The sequence below is a fragment of the Colletotrichum aenigma genome (genome assembly GCF_013390185.1).
Source record: "Colletotrichum aenigma strain Cg56 chromosome Unknown KSG_Cg56_contig01, whole genome shotgun sequence".
NCBI lineage: Eukaryota > Fungi > Ascomycota > Sordariomycetes > Glomerellales > Glomerellaceae > Colletotrichum > Colletotrichum aenigma.
This window is the reverse complement of record NW_023500907.1, coordinates 3296915-3322905: the sequence shown is the minus strand read 5'-3', so window position 1 is coordinate 3322905 and position 25991 is coordinate 3296915. Positions and strand designations below refer to the sequence as shown.

At 51.4% G+C, this 25991-nt stretch overlaps 9 protein-coding genes across 9 annotated transcripts; 3 read left to right on the top strand and 6 right to left on the bottom strand.

Annotated features, from left to right (window-relative positions):
• Positions 1 to 171: 171 nt before the first annotated feature.
• Positions 172 to 2331, top strand: CGCA056_v000897 (uncharacterized protein; the record flags this gene model as incomplete). Its single annotated transcript, XM_037316158.1, has 2 exons — positions 172 to 1625; positions 1695 to 2331. 2 exons carry the CDS (start codon positions 172 to 174, stop codon positions 2329 to 2331), a joined length of 2091 nt encoding a protein of 696 aa, XP_037185188.1.
• A 359-nt stretch (positions 2332 to 2690) lies between these two features.
• Positions 2691 to 3308, bottom strand: CGCA056_v000896 (uncharacterized protein; the record flags this gene model as incomplete). Its single annotated transcript, XM_037316157.1, has 1 exon — positions 2691 to 3308. One exon carries the CDS (start codon positions 3306 to 3308, stop codon positions 2691 to 2693), a length of 618 nt encoding a protein of 205 aa, XP_037185187.1.
• Positions 3309 to 6429: 3121 nt separating this feature from the next.
• On the bottom strand, positions 6430 to 7056 carry CGCA056_v000895 (Heterokaryon incompatibility protein 6, OR allele; the record flags this gene model as incomplete). The annotated part of the gene is made up of 1 exon (XM_037316156.1): positions 6430 to 7056. One exon carries the CDS (start codon positions 7054 to 7056, stop codon positions 6430 to 6432), a length of 627 nt encoding a protein of 208 aa, XP_037185186.1.
• Positions 7057 to 7366: 310 nt separating this feature from the next.
• Positions 7367 to 8793, bottom strand: CGCA056_v000894 (Tyrosinase-like protein orsC; the record flags this gene model as incomplete). The annotated part of the gene is made up of 5 exons (XM_037316155.1): positions 7367 to 7898; positions 7966 to 8153; positions 8207 to 8293; positions 8348 to 8510; positions 8582 to 8793. The coding sequence occupies 5 exons, from the start codon at positions 8791 to 8793 to the stop codon at positions 7367 to 7369; spliced, it is 1182 nt and encodes a 393-aa protein (XP_037185185.1).
• Positions 8794 to 11303: 2510 nt separating this feature from the next.
• On the top strand, positions 11304 to 12756 carry CGCA056_v000893 (uncharacterized protein; the record flags this gene model as incomplete). Its single annotated transcript, XM_037316154.1, has 6 exons — positions 11304 to 11504; positions 11566 to 11797; positions 11853 to 12111; positions 12172 to 12240; positions 12294 to 12320; positions 12381 to 12756. 6 exons carry the CDS (start codon positions 11304 to 11306, stop codon positions 12754 to 12756), a joined length of 1164 nt encoding a protein of 387 aa, XP_037185184.1.
• Positions 12757 to 12814: 58 nt separating this feature from the next.
• On the bottom strand, positions 12815 to 13649 carry tropE-9 (Short-chain dehydrogenase/reductase tropE; the record flags this gene model as incomplete). The annotated part of the gene is made up of 2 exons (XM_037316153.1): positions 12815 to 13539; positions 13619 to 13649. 2 exons carry the CDS (start codon positions 13647 to 13649, stop codon positions 12815 to 12817), a joined length of 756 nt encoding a protein of 251 aa, XP_037185183.1.
• A 636-nt stretch (positions 13650 to 14285) lies between these two features.
• Positions 14286 to 17718, bottom strand: CGCA056_v000891 (uncharacterized protein; the record flags this gene model as incomplete). Its single annotated transcript, XM_037316152.1, has 7 exons — positions 14286 to 14625; positions 14684 to 14787; positions 14854 to 15006; positions 15064 to 15623; positions 16410 to 16720; positions 16775 to 17506; positions 17714 to 17718. 7 exons carry the CDS (start codon positions 17716 to 17718, stop codon positions 14286 to 14288), a joined length of 2205 nt encoding a protein of 734 aa, XP_037185182.1.
• A 1088-nt stretch (positions 17719 to 18806) lies between these two features.
• On the top strand, positions 18807 to 20726 carry ausC-4 (FAD-binding monooxygenase ausC; the record flags this gene model as incomplete). Its single annotated transcript, XM_037316151.1, has 1 exon — positions 18807 to 20726. One exon carries the CDS (start codon positions 18807 to 18809, stop codon positions 20724 to 20726), a length of 1920 nt encoding a protein of 639 aa, XP_037185181.1.
• Positions 20727 to 20935: 209 nt separating this feature from the next.
• On the bottom strand, positions 20936 to 23531 carry Laccase-0 (Laccase; the record flags this gene model as incomplete). The annotated part of the gene is made up of 6 exons (XM_037316150.1): positions 20936 to 21114; positions 21171 to 21361; positions 21418 to 21614; positions 21662 to 22492; positions 22551 to 22640; positions 22698 to 23531. 6 exons carry the CDS (start codon positions 23529 to 23531, stop codon positions 20936 to 20938), a joined length of 2322 nt encoding a protein of 773 aa, XP_037186176.1.
• Positions 23532 to 25991: the final 2460 nt, after the last annotated feature.

Here is a 25991-nt window from a genome sequence, read left to right as displayed (position 1 = left end):
GGCAAAAGTGCCGAAGGCACGATTGGAAAGCTATTGTCAACGCACAGACCATCTTGATATTCAGCATAATAACAGCCGATTCCTAGGTTTTTCTACAAGCCAATTCTGCTCACTTCAACCTCTACCACAACCTCGAGCACACTCCTCCGTTTGCCACTCGCCCTGGGTGCCATGTCAGCTGCAAAGACCCGCGCAAGCGACCATTACCTCAAGACGTATGGCGATGGCGAACCCGGCGTTGAATTCGACAACACAGGCAACGGTCCTTTGAATGTCCCTGGCTTCCCCCTAGCTGTGTCTATCGAGCGCAGCCATGATGAGCGGTTCGCTCATGGATTCAACGACTGGGCCCAAGACCGCCTGGCTGCTCGGGAAATAGCCATGATTTCTCTTACCAATGATATTACTGACAAGCCGGGCTGGTCCAAGGATGTGTTCGATGATGCCAAGGTGGCGACATGGCGGGCAGAGGCTTTGGCTCGCCCCTTGATGAGCCCTCTCGCATGGGACTGGTGTCTTCTCGAACTTCAAGACATGGCGAAAGATGTTAATGAGCGAGGATATATATGTATTCTCAGCTCGGCATCACGGGTGTGCAAGTCAGATGGACTGGTTTCGCCCTCCCTTTTGGAACAACTCAGGCTACAAACGGATTCGGTCTGGCGCGATTGTTCGTTTGGAGTCGACCCGAACATGTTTCCCTTGGTATATGGCCAAACCAAAGTTCTTTCACAGGGCGGTCAGGTCGATTTGGAACATGTCATCGACAGCGTTGGAAAAGGCGAAACAGCCCGTCGCCAACTGCTTGAGCCCCTGACCACGGCGAAGAGGCGCGAGAACATGCGAAACCATCGCCGCCAATGGCTAAACTCCTGGGATACTCATACGGAACGCTTTTCAAACCGCTTCCAATGGCTTCCTTGTGAAGTCGACTTCTCTGAAGCCAACACAAATTCTGATAGGTGTCCAGACGTCAAGATCACTTCATACATAAACAACCTGCACCCAGGGGCCCACAAGAGCCTCTACAGCACCATCGAACAGTTTATCTCATTATCCATCAAGCCTTGGAACGATATTCTTGCCTATCGTAACCGAGGGCGATGCCCCAGTCGCATCAGAACATTCGGTGTGGTTTGGTGGCCTCCTTTCCCAGACTGGGCTGTCGGCCTGGACAAGATCGAGAGGGATAGAATGGCGAAGGAGTATAGCGAGGCGAAGACAAGAGTGGAAGAGTATCTTCATATCCCGGAGCTGCCTCCCGCATTGCAGCAGGATGTGACCTCTCGAGTCGGACTTCCGACCATTGAAGAAGACTGGGAAGATCTTGGCCTGGCCTGGGCTGTCCGAGTCAAACATGAGCGCCTCAAACACTGGCTCCACCCTGAGCCGGGCATTTCCTTCACGTACGATGACTGGAGGCAAGGAAAGACTGGGAAATCTCTTGTGAGAGGCCGCATCCCAAGAAAGCCATCAACGAAATCTGTGTCGAGATTCTCTCCGCTGGAACGTGGGCCAGACCACCAGTTTTACGCTGTTTCGCTGAAGGACAATTTTCTCAAACAGGGTCTGCAAGTTGTTGTTCAACTCTCAACCGTCGAACTGACGCCTGAAAACCCAGCACAGTAAGTGAAGAATACTATAACACATTCCCTGAAGCCTGTAAGGTCACAATCGCTAATCATGAAAGGAAGACCTTCCACAGATTGGCGCCTCAATGGCATGGGGAACGAGCACATCGTGGCAACTTCGCTGGTGTATTTTGACAGCATTAACACAACCGAGACATCTGGTGCCATTTCTTTACGGGTCGAGGCAGACCTAGACGCAGACGCTCATGTTTACACGCGAGGAGATCTTGCACCACTCGCGGGGATCTATGGTCTTGCAGATCCTCGTCAACTCCATGGCGACAATGAGGAACCCAACGCGCTGCAGGAGCTTGGCACCATCTTCGCCCCCGATGGCCGACTGGTGGCTTATCCCAACACCTTGCAGCACCGTGTAGAGGCGTATGAGCTGCTGGACCGCTCGCGTCCGGGCCGCCGGCGTTGCTTGACGATGCATCTTGTCGATCCCCACTACCGCATTTGCTCTACGCGCAATGTGCCGCCGCAACAGCACGACTGGTGGGTGGAGGAGGGACCGGCAAAGATCGACTGGGCAGGTCATCACGTCCCGCAGGAGATCATCAATCGGATCATGACGGAGGTCGGAGAGTGGCCTATGGGCATGGAAGAGGCGACGAAGGTGAGAGATGAAGTCATTGATGAGCATCTGGCCGGCATGGAGGCAGTGCAGGATAGGGCAATGCGGTATCAATTTGATTAGTCGTTCCGTGTTCCCATATGTGGGAGACATCCCATTCAATCTATCTCATATTCCGAACTCTTTCTGGGTGATGTAATGCGATGAAACAAGTGAAGTTGATGCGTCTTGAGAATTCTTTTTGTCATAACCGAGATCTTAACCCAAACTCCATAATACGTTTACATAAATCATTTGTCGCTTCTGTTTTCGCGTCGGGGTTGGTCAGAATGATGGCCATGCTGTTGCACCACTGAGCCAAAACTTACCATGAGAATCTATGCTGCCGCCCAGTTGACCAATCTTCAGGCGGGCCTGCCTCTGTATCTCCGTTTCTTTAAGAGACGCTGCTGCTCGTGACGGAGCTTCCTCCACCTCTCTTCTCATCCGGCTTTGCGCCGCCTCCGAACCAGCCTTTGAAGCCGCCAGAAAAAGCGGGAGGTGGCTTCGCCGGCGGAGGCACGGGAGGCGCCGAAGAAAGGGAAGACGGCGAGGTTGAACGAGAACGAGGGTTCTGGCGGGTACCAGGAGTAAATACAGATGCCAGATTCAGGCGTGAAGAAGCTACTGGACGTTAGTGAAACCTCAAGAAGGCTGTTGAATATGGGAGAAGTACTTAGGCCGAACCGGAACTTCGGTTTTGTCCGGGCGTAAGGTGATGTTGTGTGCGATCTAGGGATGCGGCCCTTATGCCAGTACTTCCATCTTCTGCAGAGGAAATAGCAGCCGATGAGACTGAGAACCAAGACTCCTCCGAGCACGGATCCGAGGATGATGCCGAGCTGCTTCCCGGAAAGGCCTGATGACGACCGGGCGGTCGGTTCTGCTGGGAGGCCGCCGTGGAGGGTTTCGACTGTGACGTAGGTAGTCCACGATCGTGTGACGGTCTGCGTGATGAGAATCTGCGCCGTGTCTTCATCGCGTTGGAATAATCGCCCAAAGTTGACGTCGCCGGCGGGCGTTGGCGCGGGAGCCTCAGACAGCCCGGTCGACGCCGGCATTGCGGAAGGGCTCAGTATGACTCCGCCCATTATGAAGTGAGACAGGGCGTGCTCATGTTCAAAGGCCGGTGAGTGAGGTGAACAAGGTTCTAGCTGTCGACAAATTGATGTCTCCGACGGCTCAGATGGAACCTGTCATGTCTGCATGTGGAATTCTTCGTCGAACGTCATCTGGGGAATTGCGCGTGTCGGCGGCGGCGAAAGCTGTGGATAAAAAGAGGCTGGGAAGCTTGGAAAAAAGGGGGTCCACAACGGAGTCATTTGTGGATTGTCAGAACAGAGAACAGCGAACCGCTCGATCCACTGACCAGGTCACCTTGCAGGGGTCATGCGCAGGTACCAACTCGGGGTTTATTGGGTGCGATCGATACCGCGGTGGCTCTTCGACGGCGTCAGCAGTGAGCTGGGCTTCTGCTCTTGGTGTTCTCGGCGCTTGGCTACACGCCTAGAGGGATGACTGAAGAGTTCACGATTGAAACGGTGAAGCCTAAAGTGGGGATTTCCAGGTTTTCTTGGGCCTCTCACTTCATCATCATCTTGCTGCGCCTCTTCTATCGGCTCTTCTGCTGGAGACCTGCCGGTCATCTTCATCACCTTGGTTGCGTGCAGACGCGTCGGCATCAACTGGGATTGACCTGGATTCATGGCCCAGTTTGACGCTCTTGCAGCTATCAAACTGCGATTCCCCAGTGTCTTTTTCTTCAGGGACCTTCGAGTCACTATGGTTACCGAGCAAAGACCATCAGTTCGGTCTGGCAACCAACCAAAATCATGCCTGCAGGCAGAGTGGAATCCCAATCTTGCAATGCTGCATTCATTTGGTTCGTTGTTAATGCTCGACGTTGCCTGTCTCTTATACCGATTAAATAGTTGATCTAAAGCCTGATAGATCTCACTGGGAAAAGCGTCTTTCGTTTCTAAGCCATTGTACTTGGTCGTCCTCTTTGAAATCCGAATCCAACAGAAGTCCTGAGCTGAATAGCATGTACCGGTCAGCGATTCCATGATTCTAGCTTAGCGCCTGGCATCAGTGCACTCTGATTACAGGTTAGAGTCGGCCTCTGCATGGCGTCTTTGACAGCTGCCAGAAATAAACTTGGGTCCGTGTCTTTTGCCTGAGCTAATTGGGACGTGATGTCTATGTTTCACTTGAAGCAACTTTGAAGAAGCCACTGAAGGTGCAAATAATACTTCTCGCAGCATCATCATTGCCCTGATGGTCTCATTTTTTAAGCGTTCATGAGAGCCCCCTGGACGCTGAGCCGATGCAAGTTTGATTATACCCGGGCCATGAGTTCCTACTTTTTCTCGAGATTAATATCTTAGATGCGGGAGCAAAGCCTGAGTCACTGTCACAGTTCAATCTCGTACTAATTGAGGGTTTCATTCCGTTTATAAAACGGTGTTTTTAATACGAAACGTACTCAGCCGTGCTGTCGCCTATCTTTCCTGTGCTAGAGCGACTACTTTTTCCTGTGGCTATACTCTGACCACATTACCGTCGGTGTCTTCATCGTTTTCGTCGTCTGAATCGTTATTATTATATTTATTAGTCGTCACTTCTATCCTCGTCGTTCTTATCGTTATAGTTATCCTCATCCTCGTCCTTACTATTACTACTATTACTGTCGTTTTCGATAGGATTGTTTGAGTGCACAGGAAATATAGCCGCGCAGGCACGGAAAAATTAGGCGGTCTCTATCCAAGCGCTGGAAAGACAATATCACACCCACTGTAGACATCATCAACACAAGTCAAACATGGCAACTGTTGTCATCCCCGCCTCCAGAAGACTTTTGGTTTCCCCTTGCATAAGTCCAGGCACAGTGCAAGGGCCGACGATGCAATAGGTGAGGTCATTGCTGACTTTTCCGGCTTTCCTCAGCACCATGGGTGATTGGCATCCATCAAGAACGCAAATCAAATCACCCGAATCCAGCTCCCCAGGCCCAAGCCCAAGATATCCATCACCCGTTTCGAACAAAATTGTCTCCTGGGATACTTTCAGTTGCGTCTCTAGAAGTGGCCACCAATTTCCTGCAAACTCCTTCAGCAATTCTTCCACCCCCGACGCACCGCTAACTTCCGTCTTTCCTGCTGGCAGCCGGAAACTAGCGCGCTCTAGGTGCTTTCGCAGAGTAGGAAAGCTACTTTGCGGTAACGAGCCAAGTTGCTTCGAGTTTGTGGTCCATCGATCGTCTTGTTCCAAGAGCGCGCCTTTAGGTGGAACACCATCGTCGTATCTTCTTACGCGGGCCAAAAGTGGCTGAATGTCCATCTCTCCTTCCGTTTTGCGGAACAGCGTTTGTGCGAGAGCTTGTACTGTCGATATTCCTGTTACGTAGGTGTCGCCGCGTCGCTGTAACAGATCATCAAAGAGATGTAGAAGACGGCCTATCTGATCATTTGGGATACTATTTGGTGCGTCGATTATCCTTGTGATAGATTGAACACGACATCCAAGGAGCCTCAGGTGCCCCTCAGACGTTATTTTGCAACTCGAGCTAGTTTTAGCTGGCGTACGACTAAAAGATAGGCCCCTAGCTGTAAAGTTGTGCCCTCTGGGTCGTGATCGATACTCGACTCCGTGGCAAGGCGCCCAGGTTGGCACGTCCCATAGTCCGACACGCTGCCGAAGGCCTCTCGGTACCTGGCTCAGGAAAGCAAGATAGCATTCTTCCGGTTGGACTTCTCTTTCGAGAATGACGGCTCGCACGTAGTCTTCCAGAACCTCAACCAGACTCTTCTTGTAATCGGGACGTATATCCAATGCGGCCACCCCGAGTATGCCATAGACATGGTCTCTCGGGTTCGTTGCATCGTGGATTAAACCAGACACGGAGGTCTCGATCCGAGCTGCAACATTATTGTTTACTCGAGTCAGTCCGGGGGAACTCGCAGCGGATGCCTTGGACAGCAACCAGCTGAAGTCCGGCGTGTACATCCCTAGCATCGCCAATGCAACCTCGAATCCTTTGTTGTCCAGTGTTGGCGATGCCTCAGCTAAGCGTAATAGATAGCGAACGCTCTTTTCAAGCATTGTTCGATGAATTGCGCTTGACGGGCAGAGATACACGAGGTTTTTCGATAAGACCACCTCCTGGAAGATCCAGACTCGTCTTCAGTATGGCAGCTCAGCCAAGTTTTTGAAACCACGTACCCAATCGTCCATCCGTGGCCGGGCGAAGACAGCATACTTACGCACCCATTGTGGACGAGAAACGACAGCTTCAAACTCGCCACTGTTTTCAATCTCAACTTCGCGAAATATGCTGTCGAGCGTCTGAAAGGTGAAGGGCAGATCGCCGTCCACGGAAGACAGCCACGAAAGAACCACAGATGCCGAGGAGTAGAGCTCGCCCATCATGGCCACTTGCTGGCTGCGTTCCTCGATATCATTCTGATTAATACAGAGTGCATCGGCCCAGAGGCGTGAGATAGGCTGTACAGTGCGTCCTGATTGCTGCTGTTGAGCGTTGGTGATGACTTCCTGTTGCTTGAATATGTGGCGCAATGCGGCGGCCAGATTGTCCGTGACGCGGCTCGTGTGGCTGTTGACTGAGATCTCTTCAGTGATAGATGGGTCGCCCCAAACGTATGATAGCGCCGCAAACGACGGCTTGTCCTTAAGACTCGCGATTTCGAGAGTGACTGTCATCTGCGCTGTTTCAAGGCCCGAATCGATTCTGATTAGTCGGATCTGCTTGTCTTCCGGGTCAAGTGCTTTGTAGATCGAATTTGACTCCATTGTTGAAGGTATTGTGATCAATCTGACAATCGGAGTTGCGAGTGCTCCCCGCATCTGAGTGGCCATGATGACCCAGATAGGACTGCATGAACACGTGATTGATGATGATGACTGAACGCGGTAATCAACACGCGAGACTGGCTATGGGAACTTGTTAGGGACTAAGATTACAGGCATCAACAAGCTTAGCATGCGTCACTGCATTTGGAATAGTTTTCTGCGCTGTATTACATTGGAATGATGCTATTTTATGTGGTGAAATATGCGATTATTTTACTGTCCAGACCCTCAAGTGGCAGTGATGCCGACCTTATGCATAGATATAGCAGAACGGGGTGCCATCAATAGTATTCAGAAGGTCTTTGATAGGACGATCCTCAGCAAGGACACCCATGAGGACTAGGTCATCCTTGGTAGCATCACGGCTAGGGGGCAGGTTCTGGATGGTGATGGTGCCGGCGATCTCAAAAGCCTCCCACAAGTGCATCGCTTGCCAAAGCCAGTAGACACGGTCAACCATAGCATGATGAAGGAAAAACGTGGGATCGGTGGGTGAGGAGTAGAGGTCGCTGGCGTCTCCGTTCGCAACGAAGTGACCAGCGGCATGCATTCCAAGGAAACCATCACCGAAGCGGCCTTGCAACTCGTTCTGGAACGTCGAGATGTTCTTGGAGGCCTGGCCCATAGTCACGTTGACAAGATTGTCTGTCGTCATCCACGTGGAGGCGGAATAGGCGCTAAGATCGCGGCGAAGACAGCGGGGGTTGTACTCCATGGGGCCATTGGGGTTGACTTCGAGCCCATCCATGCCTGGGGAGACAGGACCAAGATGGACGGTCATGCTATCGCATTGTTAGGATTTGCTCCTTATGTTGTCTGGCACTGAGTGTGGAAGAAGTGAGGTCTTACTTGACGAGCGGGCCGCTCATGACGCAACCGCCTCCATATCCGGAGGGTACCTCGATATTTCCGTTGGGGGCACGGCTGACGCTGCCGTTATGAGGAACGTATTCGCCATCACCACTCAAGCTGGTGTCGCTTCCATCATATACTGGAGACTTGCGAGGGTCGTCGGTATTGGCAAACCAGTTCCAGTACTACATTGTCTTATTAGCGAAAAGGCACGAAATCTCAGGGGTCACCGACTTACAGGCTGGGCGCCCTTGTAGCCACATTCAGTCTTCAAAGCATTCTCGTAAGCCCAAGTAAAGTACCTGTGCCAGGTCAAGAAGTTGCCCTGAAATTGTTAAATTAGTTATTGGACCTGATCTCATCTAAATAGTAGACATACAGTGCCATGGATGGTGCGAGTCTGGTTGATATGAACGGCAACAAAGTCGTCATATCTGTTGCGGGCGCCTGGGGCGAAAGAAGGGTCTGACTTCGACGGCGAAGTCAACATGCACTGAACCGCACTGATGTACTCCTTACGCTCTTGTGCGGAGAAAGCGGCCCTGTTAATCCAAGGTCACTTGTAAGCTCACATATACAGTCGCAAAGTGGACCGTCTTGGGCGGAAACTCACCAGTCTCTGCGCACTTGAGCATTCATCAGATTGCAGCTTCCACGCTTAGATAGAGTCCCGTTGGCCTCGGCTGTCTTCAGGTTTTCCATAGCCTGAGACTGCAGCTCCGCGAGGACATCCCCAGCGTCACGAGCCTGGAGGGGCGTGTCAAGGGGCGCGCCGGAAGCCAAGGCCGAGAAGCCGAGTGCAGCGAGGAGCTTGACGGCGTGCATGGTGTGTCTTTGAGAGGAGTTACTAGAACTTAGATGAAAGGGGCCTCTGTATGCACCAAAAACACGGCAGCGTCAGGAAAAGACGGGAAAAGATCTGCAGAGGGAGGCGGGCGTGAGGAGGGAGGGTGAGAAAAAGGAACGCAAAAACGTGGCAATGGGGCACTTCGGAAGGACCTCTATATACAATGTGAGGACGTAACAAGAAAGTGCCGCTTCATCACTGCCGAATTTCATTTCAATATTGCTGGCAATAGCTTAGCTTGGCGAGCGAATCCATTGCCACCTTTGCTAAGCTCCGGGTAGTTACTCAGTTGTTGGTCAACAATCTGCATGTGGGAGAGGTCAGTAGATCTCATATGAGGAGGGAGGCTTGAGCCTCTCGGCCCCTCGGTGGTGACATCCCAGACGGGAAAATCGTCCTGGCTAAGATCCTTGAACCATAGTCAAGAGCCCGCGCGGCCGGCTGGTGGAGACTTTGAGGACAAGATCCGATCGAATGACCATTCAGTGAATGGGATGGACGTCTGCGAGAGGCAGGCATTCCCAGGACGCTTGGACAGATGATTTTTGAGGAGATACTGGCAGAACATGGGTGATAGAAGTCTATCCTTCAGCCCTACATCAGGAGTATCCGCAACCTTATGTGCGAGTCTAAACTAAACAATTTCTTGACAAGCAAACAACCTCCGCAAACTTGCTCACGACAATTAACCTGACCAAGTACCGAGCCAACTTCCGCGCTGTGGGCAAGATTGCCGTGGACGCTGCACGCTTTTGATGTGTGTCACTTGGGGGCGTATAAGGATTGTGTGCCGCAGGCCGCGTGGTTTCCTCTGCCGCTCGCCGCTCGCTACGGCACAGCACATTGCTAGCCAGCTCGTCGAGCCTCTTCGGGGAACGCCAACCCGACGGAAATTTGAAGGAGGGGAAGCGAGAACGACAAAGTCGGCGTCCATCTCGTTTGAAATGTGACATTGTGTTGGTTCCATCCCGCCAAGCCATGCAGGAGCTCCACCAGCTGTCACCCAACGTCTGCTAGCATCAGTGGAGGGGACGGGGAACATGCCCTACGTCGGCCCGCATCACACCACCACGGCATGGGTCTCTGCAGAGAATGTGCCAGGGTCGAGTGGCTGCGGCTACGGCCTCTGGGCAATGAAGAACGTCGACGAATGTTTTTGCTTTTTCTCTTGTTTACCCCTGGCTTCCAAGACGTCGTCGCTGTAACCCTGGCTAAATGCCTACTATCCACACGATAATCACAAGCATAAACGTTTGGCAGAGACGTAAGGGTATGGGAAAGGATCACCACAATTTGGCTTGACTTACCTAATATGGACGATATGGTGGAGCCCATGGCCCTTGTATGCTTCTTTGCTTACTTGCCAAGTCAAACCTCCTCCTCATGGTTGTCATGTGTGGCTGGCGATGGCAAATCATGCTGTTTAGGGGGCCGAAAGTCCGAAAGCCCATAGTCTAGAACGTTCATTACGACAGGCTCGGATCTCAACGCGCAAGAAGCTGTACTTGGCTGACATGGATTAGTCTCGGTCACCATTCTTAGTTCGTCATTGAGTGACCGATGGGATACTGCAGCCAAGGAGGAAAAGCTGATAGACGAAATGAAGAAATTAGACTCTCTTGGTAAGTGAAGTGATTTGTATCCATGGCTTTCCAAGTTTTGACATGGTGTCGTGTTGTGGTCGATAGCATCACTGCGCTCAGTACAAATCCGCATTGGTCATACCGAGACTTCTGGGAATGCTTTCTACCGAATTGTCTACTTGAGTAACGAAAAGACTGTTCAATATTTTTGAGAGGATCTTTGATAGCTCACCTGGAGAAGTAAGTCTGGAAGTATATGCGAACTGCTTTGATGTCGTCAAACTTCGCCCATGCCTCATTAGTGCTCCGATGTGGAAAATGACCGACACACACCAAATCAACCCCCATACAGGAGGCGAAAGCTCCGAGAATACTGTGGCGCGCAGCACACCCTCTTGAATCACGCCGCAGGTCTGTTGATTGGCTTAAATATTTCCATCCCACCGGGAATCATTTTCTCAATGCAGTCGCCTGCAGGAAGCATGATGCTGCCCCTGGCCACATCGGTGAACCGTTCCTATGAGACTTCTTTCCGTCGAAGAAGGTGGACTGTGAAACGGTGTCTGCAACCAGAATTCGAAAATTCCGTTGTCTGCGGAAACTAGGGACGGGATGTATGTGATCGCATAAGGCTCCCTGCAGCACAAATCCTGCGGCCAGATCGGTAGCAGCCTCCCGCACCACTCGGTTAGCAACAGGCTAATAGAGTTGTTCTGCAACGTTGTCTGCACAGTTGTGATTCCTCTCGTTGCCACATCATAAATGATCGCGGCCAGAAAGTCAACATATAATCAGCTCATTACCTCGTGTTATGCTCTTCACTAGTCATTGGTCTTGAACTTTGTTTTTGCATGTGCATTTACTGCTAGATTGATTGGCGCATATGCGCTACCTCCTTGGCCATCATGTCCTCGAATCCACCACCGGCCACGCCGCCGAAGCCGATCGACCCAGAGTGGGCCGCGGAGAGCAATACAGCCATGATCCTGGGCGTTACTGGGGGATTTCATGCGCTTGCTCTCCTTTTCGTCGCCCTTCGAGTGTATGCCCGGATGTTCGTTGTCAAGCTCATGGGGAAAGATGATTTTGTCGTTGTAGCTTCTGTGGTGAGTCTGACATGATTCGGATGACTGTCTATAACAGATAGTCTGATCGACTTGAGAATAGCTGTGTGCCGTTGCAGGCATGACGATCTTTTCGGTACAATCCTTCCATGGTCTCGGGAAACACACCATCACTATTGCCGCAGAAGACATGCTCATCATGAGGAAATCGAGCTTCTTTCAATCTATCATCTCTTCGATTGCAGGTCTGGCTCTCCTAAAAGTCTCGATTGGTCTCTCGCTACTTCGACTGAGTCGTAGCGTTTGGTACTCTCGCTCCTTGTGGGCATTGATTGGTATGTTGCCAGCTCAGATCTAGATTCCAACCCAGTGCCTAACCAGAATCCATAGTATTTGTCTCAGCCTACAGCATCATGGCATGGATGACTTTCTTCTTCTATTGTCAGCCTCTTGAGGGGTACTGGGACAAAGTCATTCAACCAAAGTGCTATCCAATCACGCTCTTCATCAAGTTTGGGCTTATCAATACTGCTTTCAATATTTTCACAGACGTCTGCTTCGCAACGCTACCGGTTACGATCATCTGGACCCTGCAGATGAAACTTCGGACGAGAATCTATTTAGTGGTTGTGCTGAGTCTTGGATACTTGTAAGCTGATGGTTTCGTACCAAATGACGGAATCTTATCAAGTAAGCTGACATAATGTAGTGCTGTTGCTATGGGAGTTATCAAGTCAATCTACCAGATCGCCTACGGAAAGGACCAAGACAAGACCTTGTAAATGATCCAAGTCGCGCTGGAAAGAACGACCCTCACTGACTGTGTCAAAGCTACCAAAGCATTCAATTCTGGGAGTTGTAAGTACTGCCGTGTCTTTGAAATATATCCAGGTAGATACTTCGTGCTGACTTGCACAGTCTCCAACTCAACCTTGGTATCATCGCCGCGTGTGCCCCATCCCTGAAGCCTCTAGTCGGCCACGCCCTCAAAATTTCATCGAGCGACCGTTACCATGGAGAACTGTACGAGAACAGGCGACCGACAGGAACCAATTCATCGATGCGGCGACGCGGATACAGAGAACAAAACAGTCAGGCGGAGTATGAGTTGCAGGACCGCCCTTTCGCTGGATCCCCGGATGCTCATAAAACTGCCGCCAGTAATATTCACGACACTGTCTACGAGAAGCATGGTGGCAGGGGCTCTGGGTCTGGGAGTGAAGAGATGATTTTGAGAGAGGATAAGAGTAATACAGGAATCATGCGAACGACAGAAATATCAGTACAGCGATGAGATGATGAGAAGTGTGGCTTTCTGTACAGTAAAAGAAGTGTTTATTCCCACAAAGTATCTACCATTCAATATGTAACCCGTTTCTGCCTATGAACGTGCCGACCTCACCGTCTCTTTTTCCTTCGACAATCTCAAGCAGCCCCTGGGCGCTGGTCTTCGGGTCGTCGGCGCCCTGGTCAAGTCTGGTCTGGCGGTCCTCTTCGCCAGTCAGGTTTGTGACTACATACCCCGGGCAATACGCCCACACCTTCGCACCCCAGCTTCTATTGTCAAACATGATGTGAGCTGTAGCCATGTTCAAAGCCGCCTTGGAGATGCGGTACGCTTCGCTTCTGACCATATAGTACTCAGAGGTAGGGTCTGTCCGTTCCGACAGCGAAGATAGACTGGTCGACACATTGATTATGCGAGCATCGTTCGATTTCTTCAAGAGAGGTATCAGAGCCTCTGCGAGGACGAACGGAGACGCTGCGTTGGTATTGAATGTCTCAACAAGCTCGGAACGCCGGTCTTTGGGATTTGTGATGATCATGCCGGCGTTGTTGATGAGGACGTCTAGAACGCCAAAGTCTGCGGCGATCTTCTCGGATGCTGCTTTGATGGATTCATCTGAAGTGATGTCGAGGACGAGCAAGCTGAGAGTGCCGACGGGGCTTTTGGCCTGGAGTTCCTCGAGAGCCTTGGCGCCCCGTTCCGGGTTTCTGGAGCCAATGATGACATGATAGTCGGCTGAAGCGGCGGCAATTGTTGCAGCGCTTTCGAAGCCAATGCCTTGATTAGCACCTGTATGAATGTCAACATATGGTCCAGAAAAGTGCATGACTTCTTAGTCTGCAAACCAGACAATTGCGGTGCTACGTACCGGTGATCAGGATGATTTTCTTCGGCGCCATGGTTTCGCTGAGTTTGTTTGTCGTCAGATTTATTTGGAAGTTAAAGTTACTCGCAGGCTTGATTGATATGATGGAAATAACCCAGGGACTTTGAACGAGATTCATCTATATTTATGCTTCGTTTTGCTCGCCATGGAGAGTAGGCACCATGCACCTAAAACCGTCGTCCCGATCGTAGTATATAGCGGCTTCGGACCAACGGTTAAGCTTAACTCCGCGCATTCCTGGCCTACATAGTATCAAGCGGTAATCATGGAATTTGGGACCGAATCAAAAGCCCTCTTATGCAGGCCAGGCGTCCTTCTGACGTCAACCACTCTACGTGCGTCGGAAAATTTAAGTGCGAAAAGGCCGACTTGACCAATCAATGAGTTTGATATTATTGTTGCTTTGCCGTTGCCAGAACCGTTTATAGACGCTTATTCTAAGACGTCGTTGCCGTCCTTATGCCCGGATCAAGCTCCGAATACGGGCATGGAGTCCGGACTTACTGGATTAGGAATGTTTGTCTCCGCGCCACAACATCACCGTTGTGCAAATACACACGTCCGCCTGCTCACCAGATGAGCAAGTTCCAACTGTGTCGCAAGACATTGTATGTTTTGGGATACCATTTGAAGAGTAGAATTGAGACCTCTACACGGGGTCTAGCTTTGTAGCCATCCAGATAAGCGTGCCCAACTCATCATGATCCATGCACCAATCATCAAGGTCAGTCGCCCAGCTCCTTCCTGCCGAGGAGTCTCCTGGATATTTGGAATACTCCCGAAGGTGCGCAATCCTGTAACAGTCTCGGAGTTGTCGTTTAGAAAGCTGCTTCGCGTATTGGCGCTGCCACTCAAGATTTGACTTGGCTGTCCAAAGGCTGCGGGTGCTGGGGAGGTGTACTCTTCGGCATGGCCCGCCACCATTGCCAGAAGAAGGTATTTTTGCGATGTGGAGCAGTTCATTCAGCGCATAGCAGAAGGATGTCACTCTGGCAGAACATGGCTGTTAGTGGGAAACAACAAGGTCGAATGGAAGGGGCTTCTCACCTCCACATGCTTTGGTTGCATATCCACTCATGCCGAGTAGGAACCTCATCGGTTTGGTGACAATAATCCATATCTCGGACGTTCATCATCGAGAACGTCATGGTCTGCGCGTTTCAATCACGAACGTTAGTGACAATATGAGTGACGATCTGTTGAAGAGAGAAACTTACACCCAAGGTGATGAGAAGAGATCTAACATAATGTTTTGGAATCGACGCGACTTCTTCAATGTGGAGTATGGTGTATAAAACAGCAGCCTGGACAGCAGCTATCAGAGTCTCCTTTTCGCAAGACTCATGCTTCAAAGGCACCGGAATTAGCGACTAGTGACAAGTATGCAGATGCTAATAGTCATTGCAAGAACGCCAAAGGCAACTTACTTCGTGAAGGAGCTTCTGTTGCTCCATGTAGATGGTCCTCCATATGAATGCCTTGTTGTCGGGGCTGTTTGCTTGCCACATTCGAATGATGCTTGCGCATGCTACCAAAGGTTGCGGGAGGCATTGATGAGACCCTGACTCTTGGCACTGTCGTTCGTCGCCGCAGCATGGCGGACTGATGAAGGGGGGCAGATTGAGGCCGTTGATCAGCATTTCGGGATATGTTAGAATATCTCCTCGCATCATTCTGGATGTCATAGAAGACTCTGTGCTTCGCCATTTTCGCGGTCGGAGCAGGAGGCTATTGTCCACAAGCATGGAGGGCTCAAAATTTGCCCTCCTGGATATTTCGGTGTTGATGTCGGCGATGAGATCGGTCACAAGATCTGGATTGATATTGATGTTCGGTGCTACCGAAGGAATGTTCGTGTAGTTGGAGAAGGCATCACCAGTCCAAGGAGTGTTATCATTCAACTCAGCTGCCCACCCGAAATCTTGGATATCATCGGTAGCGACGACGTTCTCAAACACGCTGGCTACTTGTGGGCGGCTGAGTTCCGCTGGATTGAATGTGCTTGTCGGCGTGACGATCGGATCATCCGATGCAGTCTCTTCAGAGACATGTCCAGGCGTGTGTAAGAAAGATTCCTGGCCATGCTGGGGCTTATCGGGTAGAGGCCGTCCAGTCTTTGATACGGGAGAATAGCGACATGGCCAGCTTCGGCGCTCGCACCGGGAGCACCGTGGCTGCTTCCGATCACAAGCTAGTTTCGAAGATCTGCATTGATGACATGATTTTCGTCGGAAGTTGGGCATACTTGAGGTTGTATGGCTGGTTCATCTGCACGCAGTGACAGGAAGGGAGCGCCTCAGATGAACATGATGATCCCATCGGCAACTGCGGGATCTCGTTGTTGACACTGTATTTGTTTGAAACAGTGGGGCAATTCGGATAGGTGGCCAATTACAGCGCGATGTTGCCACCTGTAGCAGAAGGTCTGCCCAACTACTCCAACTGCAATGCTGGAAAGATATGATATCCGTTGTTGAGGCTTTGAGTACGAGAGATATGTTTGACAACAGTAGTTTTAAAGAGCCCCCATCACATTGACATCAATTTTGTTACACATCAAGATTATTAAGAATATTCCTACATGCACTTCATGGTCATATGAGCCCTCCATGACACCAAGGGGCAATCAAACGAATGGAAAGATTAGACTAGTCTCCAATTAGGGAAGTCTTCAGGACCCTCCACCATTTCTCGCAAATCCATCGTTCTGATACCCTAGGAAAATCGCGAGCGTGTCTTCGACGATACCAGCCGTTCGTCCTATCATTTTCACTGCCATTCAATAAGTAGCTTGTGTTGCGCTTGCCCTGTGCGCGCAGTTCGGCATCCCAGACATCGGCAATGTCAGTGATGACCCACTGGAAGCCTTGCTTGACAATCCAGTCGAAGTCAGATCGGTAGTCATGGCCATCGAGCGACTTATTTCCCACAAGTGAGTCGAGAAGTGCTGGGGCCTTGTTCTCCTGGAAGACAAACACCGAGTTGTTGGTGTGAATATCGTCTGGGATAGTATAGTTCGCTGTGCCGAACCGCGTGAGGTCTGAGGTGATGAAATCAACCAGGTCTCCAGCGGCGTAAATAGAGCTCTGTTAGTTCATTCGGGCCCATCTATATGCGCCCTCTACGAGACAAACTCACAAAATGCCAGATGTTCTAAAGGTGTCCTGTTCCGTTCCATTATGAACAATATAGTCCTGAAGGGGTTGCAAAGGAGCACCGGTCGAATATACCTCAATCTCGGCGCTGATGGTGTAATTCGTTGAGGCAAACTCCTTAAGTGAGGTAAGAGTATCCCATGAGGCTTCATCTTCAGGGTTGTAGACGGGGATGTAAGCAAGCTGAATGCCAGAAGCAAACGCATCCTGAACCCATTCCAATGCCTCGAACTCCGCAGGGTTCTTCCACCACTTTGCTTGCAACTTGTAGATGCACCACTCGTTTGCAGGCACCCCAACACGGTTTGTGAGGTTCTTCAAGGCCCAGTAGGCAGGCTCGACTGCAGCTTGCTCCTTGAAGTCGAGCTGTAGTACGACGTTGGCTCCAGTTTCATAGATACTGTGCACCATCTCAGGCAACGTAGGGACTGTCTCCACGTGGACTCTGCCCTGCTCGTCTCGGAGGTGAAGGTTCTCGATGAAGCCCGTGAAGTTGTGCTCGCTGACAAGTGGGTTGTACCCCTGACCAGTGAAAGGGTTGTATGCCGGTTGTCCCGTCTGCTCACCAACGTCTGTCGTACGTCCAAGCCCGCCATCGTGGATCATGGGCAGGTGGCCATCTAGTGAGAGGTGAATATCCGTCTCGATGCATTCCAATCCGGCTTCCGTAGCTCGAAAGTAAGCATCTCGAGAATTCTCGGTGGTGCCGTTCCATCTGGAAAGCATTAGCACGTCATTTTCTCGGTTTCTCTGAGGTGAATCTCAGTTCAAGCCTCTATGAGCGCAGAGGATGGTGAGGTCATCGTGTGGGTGACGAAAAGCGTCGACAATCTTCCTCACATCGTAAGATTGACGAGCCGCAAAGACTTCGAGCAACTGAAAACTCAGAGTACACAAGACTGCAGCAAGTTTGGAGAAAGACGACATTTTAAGACGTGGGCACTCGTGGACCTTGCGAGAACATGACAACATGAGAGCTTTTCCTTTGGAATTTACCAACGTCAAGAAAATGATCGGTGTTATTTATACGGTAACATCCGGTCAAACCGGAAGGATCGCGGGCGTGCGGGACCGGTCCTAGTATCAATAACACGTGCGGCGGCATGGACGTTGTGATAGGACAACGGCGCCGCTCCAGTCCGGATAAAGCCCGCGAGTGTCGGGGCCAATTCTTGGCATCATCTCTCTTCGGTCTCTCGCGAAAATCACTCGATTGAAGCCTCAAGTAGGATGAAGTTCGGTGGTAAAATTCTGACTTGAATTCTAGGTACAATTTGCTCCCATTCCGATATGGTATACGTAGTTTGAGGGAGTGTTGGCCCAGGGTGAGGATACCACCCAAGAAACAATATCCGGGAAACCGGGGTAACTCCGTCCGTCCTGAGAGAATACAAACAATTGAGACGTCGAGCTGGCTGAGACGGATTGAGATTCTGTCTTATACTTTAGAAGCCTCAAACTTCTGTATAGTAATCAATTGGTTACTCAACTCACGAATCACGACATTTAGAACCGAATGCGAAAGCCGATGTTCAAAGAACACCATCGTGCACAGATGCATGGTATCGTGTTGTTCGGAAGTGGGTACCCCTCTCGGCATTTCACCGTGCTTGATTGGCAGGCCAGCAAACGAAACTCCGACGACGACGAACCGCTCCATAAAACTTCGGGTTTTCCAAGCAATTCCGTCAGTTTGCGCGAGGTAAGTGGCTCAGGTCTGTTCCGTTGACGTGGAAGTCGAGAGCCCTTGAAAGTGGTGATCATGAACCATGTTCAAAGTCCATGTCGGGAAGGTTTCGCCTTCACGTCAAGGTCCCGGGGCTTCCTAAGAGTAATCAAGCTGGCGATGAAAAGCACATATAAAACAAACATTGCGAGCTCAATTGCATGTTGAAATGTTGAAGGTTAGTTTATTATCAATTACTTCAATACCTGGCTATACATGAGCCATTCATTCACCATCCTTAAACGCTACAACATCCACCCTTTGCTGAAACCCCAGAAAATCTGTCAAGATGGCTGCCATCGACGCGATTGCGAGCAAGTATGAAGCCGAGCGCGAGAAAAGATTTAACGCCATCTCGGCCGGAGGAGGAGGTCGCCTCAAATTCAGAAGCACCGCCCTCATGAACAACCTCGACCAAGACCCGTGGGCCGATTACGACAACCTCGCAAAGCAAACACCGCCGTTGCGAGACGGGTCCGAGATTCGCTTTCTGATCCTCGGCGCAGGTCACAACGGCATCTTGTTCGCCTACCATCTGATCGCTGCCGGGTTCAAGCCATCTGAGATCGTCGTCGTGGATGAGGCCGGCGGTTTCGGAGGCACATGGTACTGGAACCGTTACCCGGGGTTGACCTGCGATGTTGAAGGGTACTGTTACCTGCCGCTCCTCGAGGAAACAGGATTCGTGCCCAAGCACCGCTACTCCAAAGGCGAAGAGATTCGTCAAAATGTTGAGGGCATCGCCGAGAAGTTCGGCATCCAGGGCATGTTCTGCACCAAAGCAAAGAGTGCAGACTGGGATGAAACTCAAAAGCGATGGAATGTCAAGCTGAGCCGCAACTTGGGAACGAACCATCAGGACTTGAGCGGCGACTTTGTCGTTCGCGTTCAGTTCCTTATGCCCGCTGGTGGTCTCTTCTATTCCCCAAGCGCACCTGACGCTCCCGGCCTCGAGGGGTTCATGAAGAATCGCGAAATCTTCCACACGGCTCGTTGGAATTATGCATACACCGGCGGATCCCAATCCAAGCCCGACTTGGTGAACTTGCAAGACAAGAGAGTTGGCATCATCGGCACCGGTGCCACAGCAGTCCAGGCGGTTCCCGAACTAGCCAAGTGGGCAAAGCAGCTCTACGTCTTCCAGCGCACCCCGTCCTACTGCGGCCCCAGGGAACAGGTCGAGACAACTCCCGAGAGCTGGGCAAAGGTTGCTGGAGGGCCGGGTTGGCAGTCAAAGAGGGTGAGAAACTTGAGTAAGTACCTCAACGATCACCCTGAGGCGGTTCCTGAGGATGATCTACTCAAGGATGGCTGGAGTCGTGCGCGCCAGTTCTCTGGACTTATTGGCAGCCCCCGAGCGAAGGAGATCACGCCCGCCAAGGTCCCTGAGCATCTGAAGCGGATGATGGAACTAGATGCAGGAATTGCGACTGATCTTCGGAAGCACGTCGACCACGAGGTGGAGGAACCGGAGGTAGCTGAGAAGCTCAAGGCCTGGTACCCTGGCTGGTGCAAGCGTCCGACTTTCCATCAAGACTACCTCAAATCTTTCAACCGCCCCAACGTCACGCTTGTCGATACCGACGGTCAGGGCATCTCCGGCTACACCGATCGTGGTATCTTAGTTGGAAAGGGCGAGTCGACCAAAGAGTATGAAGTCGATGTGCTCGTGCTGGCTACTGGCTTTGCAACAACCACTGGTGTGGATGGAGACCCTGCCCAGGTCCTCGACATGTCCATCCGAGGTCGCGATGGCCGCAGCTTGACCGACAAGTGGAAAGCAGAAGACTTTGCAACGTTCTTCGGCGTCGCTACTCACGACTTTCCCAACCTGCTGTTTTACACAGCCAAGGGCGCCACGGGCTCGGCGAACACGACATACCCGCTCACCATCGCAGCAAAGACGGTTGCGCACATCGCGAAGACGGCGGTGGAGCAGGTTTCTGATGCCAGTCGACTTGAGGTGGAAGTCAGCACAGAGGCAGAGCAACGTTACACTGAGAGCCTGAAGCCGTACAGCCCGTGGTATGCCACGGTGGCATCTTGCACTCCGACATATTTCACAGACTACAGAGACCCGACCAAGCCAAAGAACCCTGAGAACAAGAAGGGACCTACGGTGGGATGGAGCCTGGGGACAGTGGCGTTTGAAGAGGCTGTCGACAAATGGATCGACGGCGGCCTGGAGGGCTTCGCTGTTCGAGGCTAAGTAGAAGCCAAATAGACTGGAATAGATCTGTAGGTCTACCTTTAGACAGAGTCTTTGCAATCAGTTTTCCGGCACGGTTAGAGTAGATGATTTTGTCTGAGCTCGATGGCTGCATTGATGAATCTTTACATCTCTTCGCTATGCATGTAGTCAAATATGTACCTCTATCTTTGTTCACAGTCATATGCTTACATCACCCCAACGACTTCTCATGCTCGTCCGACTTGGATCGGATTGGCCGTTTGCGTTGACGCTGCTGGCGCTGCTGGAGGATTCGGCGTAGGGCAGAACTTCTTCTTGATGGCCTCGGCATTGCCAGCAGCATCAAGTGAACCCAGCAAAGTCCCGAGCTCGCCCATTCTCTGCGCAATAGAGACGAACATGCCAGCTACGGATACGAGTTAGCAACTATTACACGGGACCAACGATGATCATAAAACTTACCTTCGGCGTGCCAGAGGTAATGGCAATGAAACGCCCACACGCCAGGGTTATCAGCTAGAATGCGGATAACGATATGCGAAAACCCGGGGATGGTGACGGTGTCTCGCCGCATAGGGTTGTCGAAATTCCATGTCGTTCCACTCTGTCCGAACAAGCCGTGACCCCAGCCAACGATTTGGAAGTTTTGGCCGCTATCGGTGTTAGCTACAATCATTGCGGTTGTTAAATCTCAGAAGACTTGACTTACTGCAAGTGCCAAGGGTGAACCATCATAGCGTCAGAGTTGACGACGATCTGGGCCGCCTTGTCGTCCTTGGAATACAGAACGAATTGATCCTTGCCAAAGTCCAACTTCGGGGTCGGTGAGTTCAGGTTTTCCAGCGACATGTCCTGGCCCATGACCTTCCACAAGGTCGCGTCATCCTTAAGTGGGGTGAAGAGCGTCTACTAATGTCAGTCGGTGTTCAAAGTTTCCATGTATGGTGACTTACATCATTGACGTGAGTGCGCACGACATCCCCAACCTTGTCCTGTCGGAAGGTGAAGTAATGGAAGTTCCTGTCTCCAGGAATGTACGCAGTCCTCTTCCTCATCGGCTTGGGCAAGTTGAAGGGCAAGTCTTCGCAGTGGCTGCCCCAAGGTTCCTTACCAATGCCAGGGCTCGAAGTGGCCTTCAGATTCCAGGCCTGGCCCATCGGCGGGACGCCAATGTCCGTCTCATCGTACGACAAGATGGCGGTGGCCCCGAACGGAGCACCGTGCATGCCGGACTTGTGGTTCTTGTGCGACATGTGGAAGCACCTGACGGCAGCGTCCGCACGAATGAGGTAGTTGCCGGCGGTCTGGTTGGCGTTGACGATGACGGAGTAGCGTTGGCCTGGGTTCATGTACACACGGGTGGTCGCGATGGGGTTGACCTCGACGCCGTCGATTTCAACAATCTCCATGGTGTGATTGTCGACGGTGACGAAGATCGGGGTTGAAGTGCCGTGATTGATGAGGCGGAGACGGGACTTTGATCCGCTCTTTACGCGCGTGTTGTGCAAGGTGCCCCAGGTGCACTTGGATGAGTCGTCTCGCTTTGAGCTGTGACCTCCCATCTTGTGACCGTCATGGTCCTTCATGTCGGTCATGTCCATGTCTGCCATGTTGTGTTCGCCGCTACCTTTGTCGGCGGCCTTGTCGGCGCCTGTTTTGTGTTCGGCAATGCTGGAGCAGTTGAATGTGTTCTTTCCATTGATGATGACGTTGTCTGGCGGAGGCTCTCTGCCAGGCTTCGTAGGCGCCCAGGGAGGTGTGGCGCTCAAGTATTGATTGAGGAGCTGTGACTCATGTGAGACCCAGGTCGTTCATGAGTGAGAGGTGGGTTGGTGGACTTACGTTTCCTCCGTACTCATGGAACAAGTCACCAACCATGAGAATCTTGTCATCATCAACTGCCGGAATCTTCTCATCCGGGTCATGAATGATCTGGTCATGGATTAGCTCATAGCCCTGAGGGGTATAGATTCATGTGACGGTTCATACCAAGGGTCCAAATAGTCCATCAGTGACCTGAACGGTGACATGGGCATGCCACCAAAACGTCCCTCGTTGTTCAGTGAGGTTGAACTGGTAAGTGAAGCCTTGACCAGGAGGAATCGCGCACTGGGTAACGCCATGAACGCCATCCATCCAAGGTGTGTTCCTCTGGTCGATACCGTGCCAATGAATGGTCGTGCTTTCCTGTAGCATCTGGTTGTTGACGGTTACACGGACTGTGTCGCCGGTGTTTGCCTCAATGAGTGGTCCGGGGGACTGTCCGTTGATTAAGATCATCGATTTCTCGAATCCATCAGGTGAGTGCGACTGTCTGGTAATGTTGAAAACATATTCGCGTAGCGTCGTCGCGTTTGATACCGCAAATCCAGTTTTCAAGTCGAACTGCTGTTCAGGCGTCAACTTGACCTCAGGCGTCTGCGTGGGGACCAAGCTCGTTGTCGCGACGATCGTCGGCGTGACTTCTGCCACGGGCTCCGGCTCGGGCGTCGGGATGGGCTCATCCTGCTGTTGCTGCTCGCCGGCGTGGTTGTCCTCGCCGTGGGCCTCTTCCGGCGGCGCCGCCTTGCTCTGTACGTTGAAAAACTGAAGGAAGATGAGACCGAAGAGCAACAGCATCGACAGGCAAGTGAGACCCAGAATCCACTTGAAGGACCTCCTCCCCGCAGGGCGTCTGTAGGCCGCTTTCTCATCAAAGTCGGCGGAGCTGGACAGGAGGGTGTCGCTCGGTCGGCTCTCCACGTCGGAATCCACGGACGATCGGCCCCCCAGCATGGGCTCATGCTCGCGCGTCCCGTCCCGCGGGACTAGTCCGGAGCTCATGGCGGTGTTGGTAATGTACAAGGATATAAAGAAGGAACGAAAAACAAGATTGCTTGCAAATTTACAAAGAATGGGAATGTCAAGGCCGGTTTGCGCGAAATGAAACGGGACCAGCAGCAGGCGCTCAGGTCTACATGCGATGGGAGGTCGCCATCGACTTTTCGAACGATTGTTAACGGGAAACGCAGGGAAACGCAGAAACACGTGATAAAAGGGGCAAAGGCCGGATAAGTAGAAAAAAAGTGTCCACTCAACGATGAAGGGATCCTCTCTTTTTCCTTATATCCGAGTCGCAAGACGCTCGGCTGATAAGGGGCGATGGAACGCTGAGACGTTTGCTAGGCGGAATCGGGAAATGAGCCTGGGCGCTTAGCAACCCGTTTTCTGCAACTCCCCTTTTGTGAGCTTGATGGTCTGGAAATTTCGACGTGTCTGAAGCATGAAACTTTGTGTGAAATGAACGCCCGATTGTGCCGAGACATTTGAGTTTCTGTCAGAGGAAACTCAGGGATAAGTTGGCGTGAACGTCTCGGACTCTTTGATCGTCCGGCGCAGTTCTCGATATGCTTTCTCAGCGGCCACTGCTTAAATGCTTTACTGAAGTTCAAGTATGCTCTTCCGCGCGGAGAGTTACAGGGGTCATTGTCTCCGTGATCTGCAGCCCGGGGCGCAAATCTGACCACCAACAGCCACTAAACCGCCTGCCAATCTAGCGCTGGTTTCATCCCTTCCCCGTGTCTTCCTTGGGATGTTTCACTCGCACGGTGTTTGCCCGCAGGCCTACCAGAGCCTGGGTTGTTTTCATCAGCGCATGTTCGTCAACAGAAAGCAGGGAACTGAGTTTTCGACTTATTGAGAATATCAACTGTATTGCCGTTATGAATCTTTCTTCAACAGTCAATAATCGCAGCATATAGACATAGGTAGGCATACATGAACCGGTCACTACAGCCCGCACTTGCCACCAAAAGCCTGTTGGCCTCCTGGTGCAACCTTCACGGAGCGAATGCCTCCTTTGGTCTTCTTAAGATGCGATTTCAACCCGTGGCACCCTTTCTGAGCTGCATATCCTTTGGCGCAATCAGCTTCGCACATCGCAGCATGCTTGTCTTGTATTTTTTGAAGCGAGTGTCATAGTGGTAGGAATTAAGTTGTCAGCTTGTCTTCGCCTTCTTTCGCTGTCCACTGAACTCCAACGTGTCCCACGAGGCCGTCAGTACTAGTAGTTCAAAATCGAAGCAATGTAGAGACCTGACATGCGAGCCAAGACGAGCTCAGAGAAAAGATTATACGACGCGAGCAGATAATGAGATTTGGAGCCTTCGCATCATGTGGGTGCAAGAAGTTAGTGTTAGGTAACCCCAATGGAGTTGTGATACAATGTTCCGTGGCTTCAACGACGATTACAGCGAAACCCCCATGTTGACGAGAGTTTTTGAGATATCCGGGCTTTCTTTCGCTATTTTGAGAGTCAGCCCTATGTAGGACGGTGGGGGACTCATTAAGCATGTTGGATCCAGCGGCAGCAACCGAAGTTGGCATCGAATTCGAAATTAGATGTCTCCGCATGGATGTGCAGCCGCAATGAATACCCACTATCTCTCATCGCGGACGCTGATCGTAGAGGCAGTAGCTTTTCCTGACGAATATCGTGGTCTATCTCTATAAAAGCGTTTCAGATTCTCCTCGTTTTTGATGACCAGAGTCAGCAGTACTCATTTCGTTTCGACGTCACTTGGTTTTCTACTATTCCCATACTCATTACGCCATAAAGCTATCACCATGTTAGTCAAAACCCTTCTCATCTCGGCCGCTGTCGTTGCAGTTGCTTCTCCCGTCGCCGACGTTTCGGGCGATTCCCTGGTCATACTCGTATCCGAGATGCATGGCGGTCCTCAGTCTCTTGAAGCACGCAAGGTCTGCGCTGCTGGCTACCTCGCTTGTCACTACAGATACGGCTCCGGGGATCCGGACCAGGCCGAGTACACTTGCATGTCTCCTACTTGCGTCTTTCTTCGGGGCTGCACCTGTCCTCATACGGTCTCATTTAATCAGAAGCCTGCGTTTCTCTTTGCAAAAGGCTGCCGCTCCAAGGCCGCGGCTCGCAAGCATCCCAAATGTTTTGTTGTTGAATAGACGGTAAAGACCAGCGAGTAGCGTTACTCTGGCTGTAGAATCCAATTGACTCGATTATACAACACCAGCAACATTACTATTCCGGCAAAAGTTCAATACTTAACTTTGTTATCTCTAGAAACTTCCAATCTGGTTAGAGGAATTGCGATGCCTGCAAAACAGATGCTCGCTGTTTAGTACAGGGACATCCACATAAGACCGTGTTCTACAAAGCTAGTTCCGATTTTGACGCTTTCGAGTTTCAAGTGCTTTAGGAGAAGGCCGAGGCTTGTAAAAGCAGCTCTTACGCTCGGGCACTTACAAATATTCAAACCCAGTGGATGA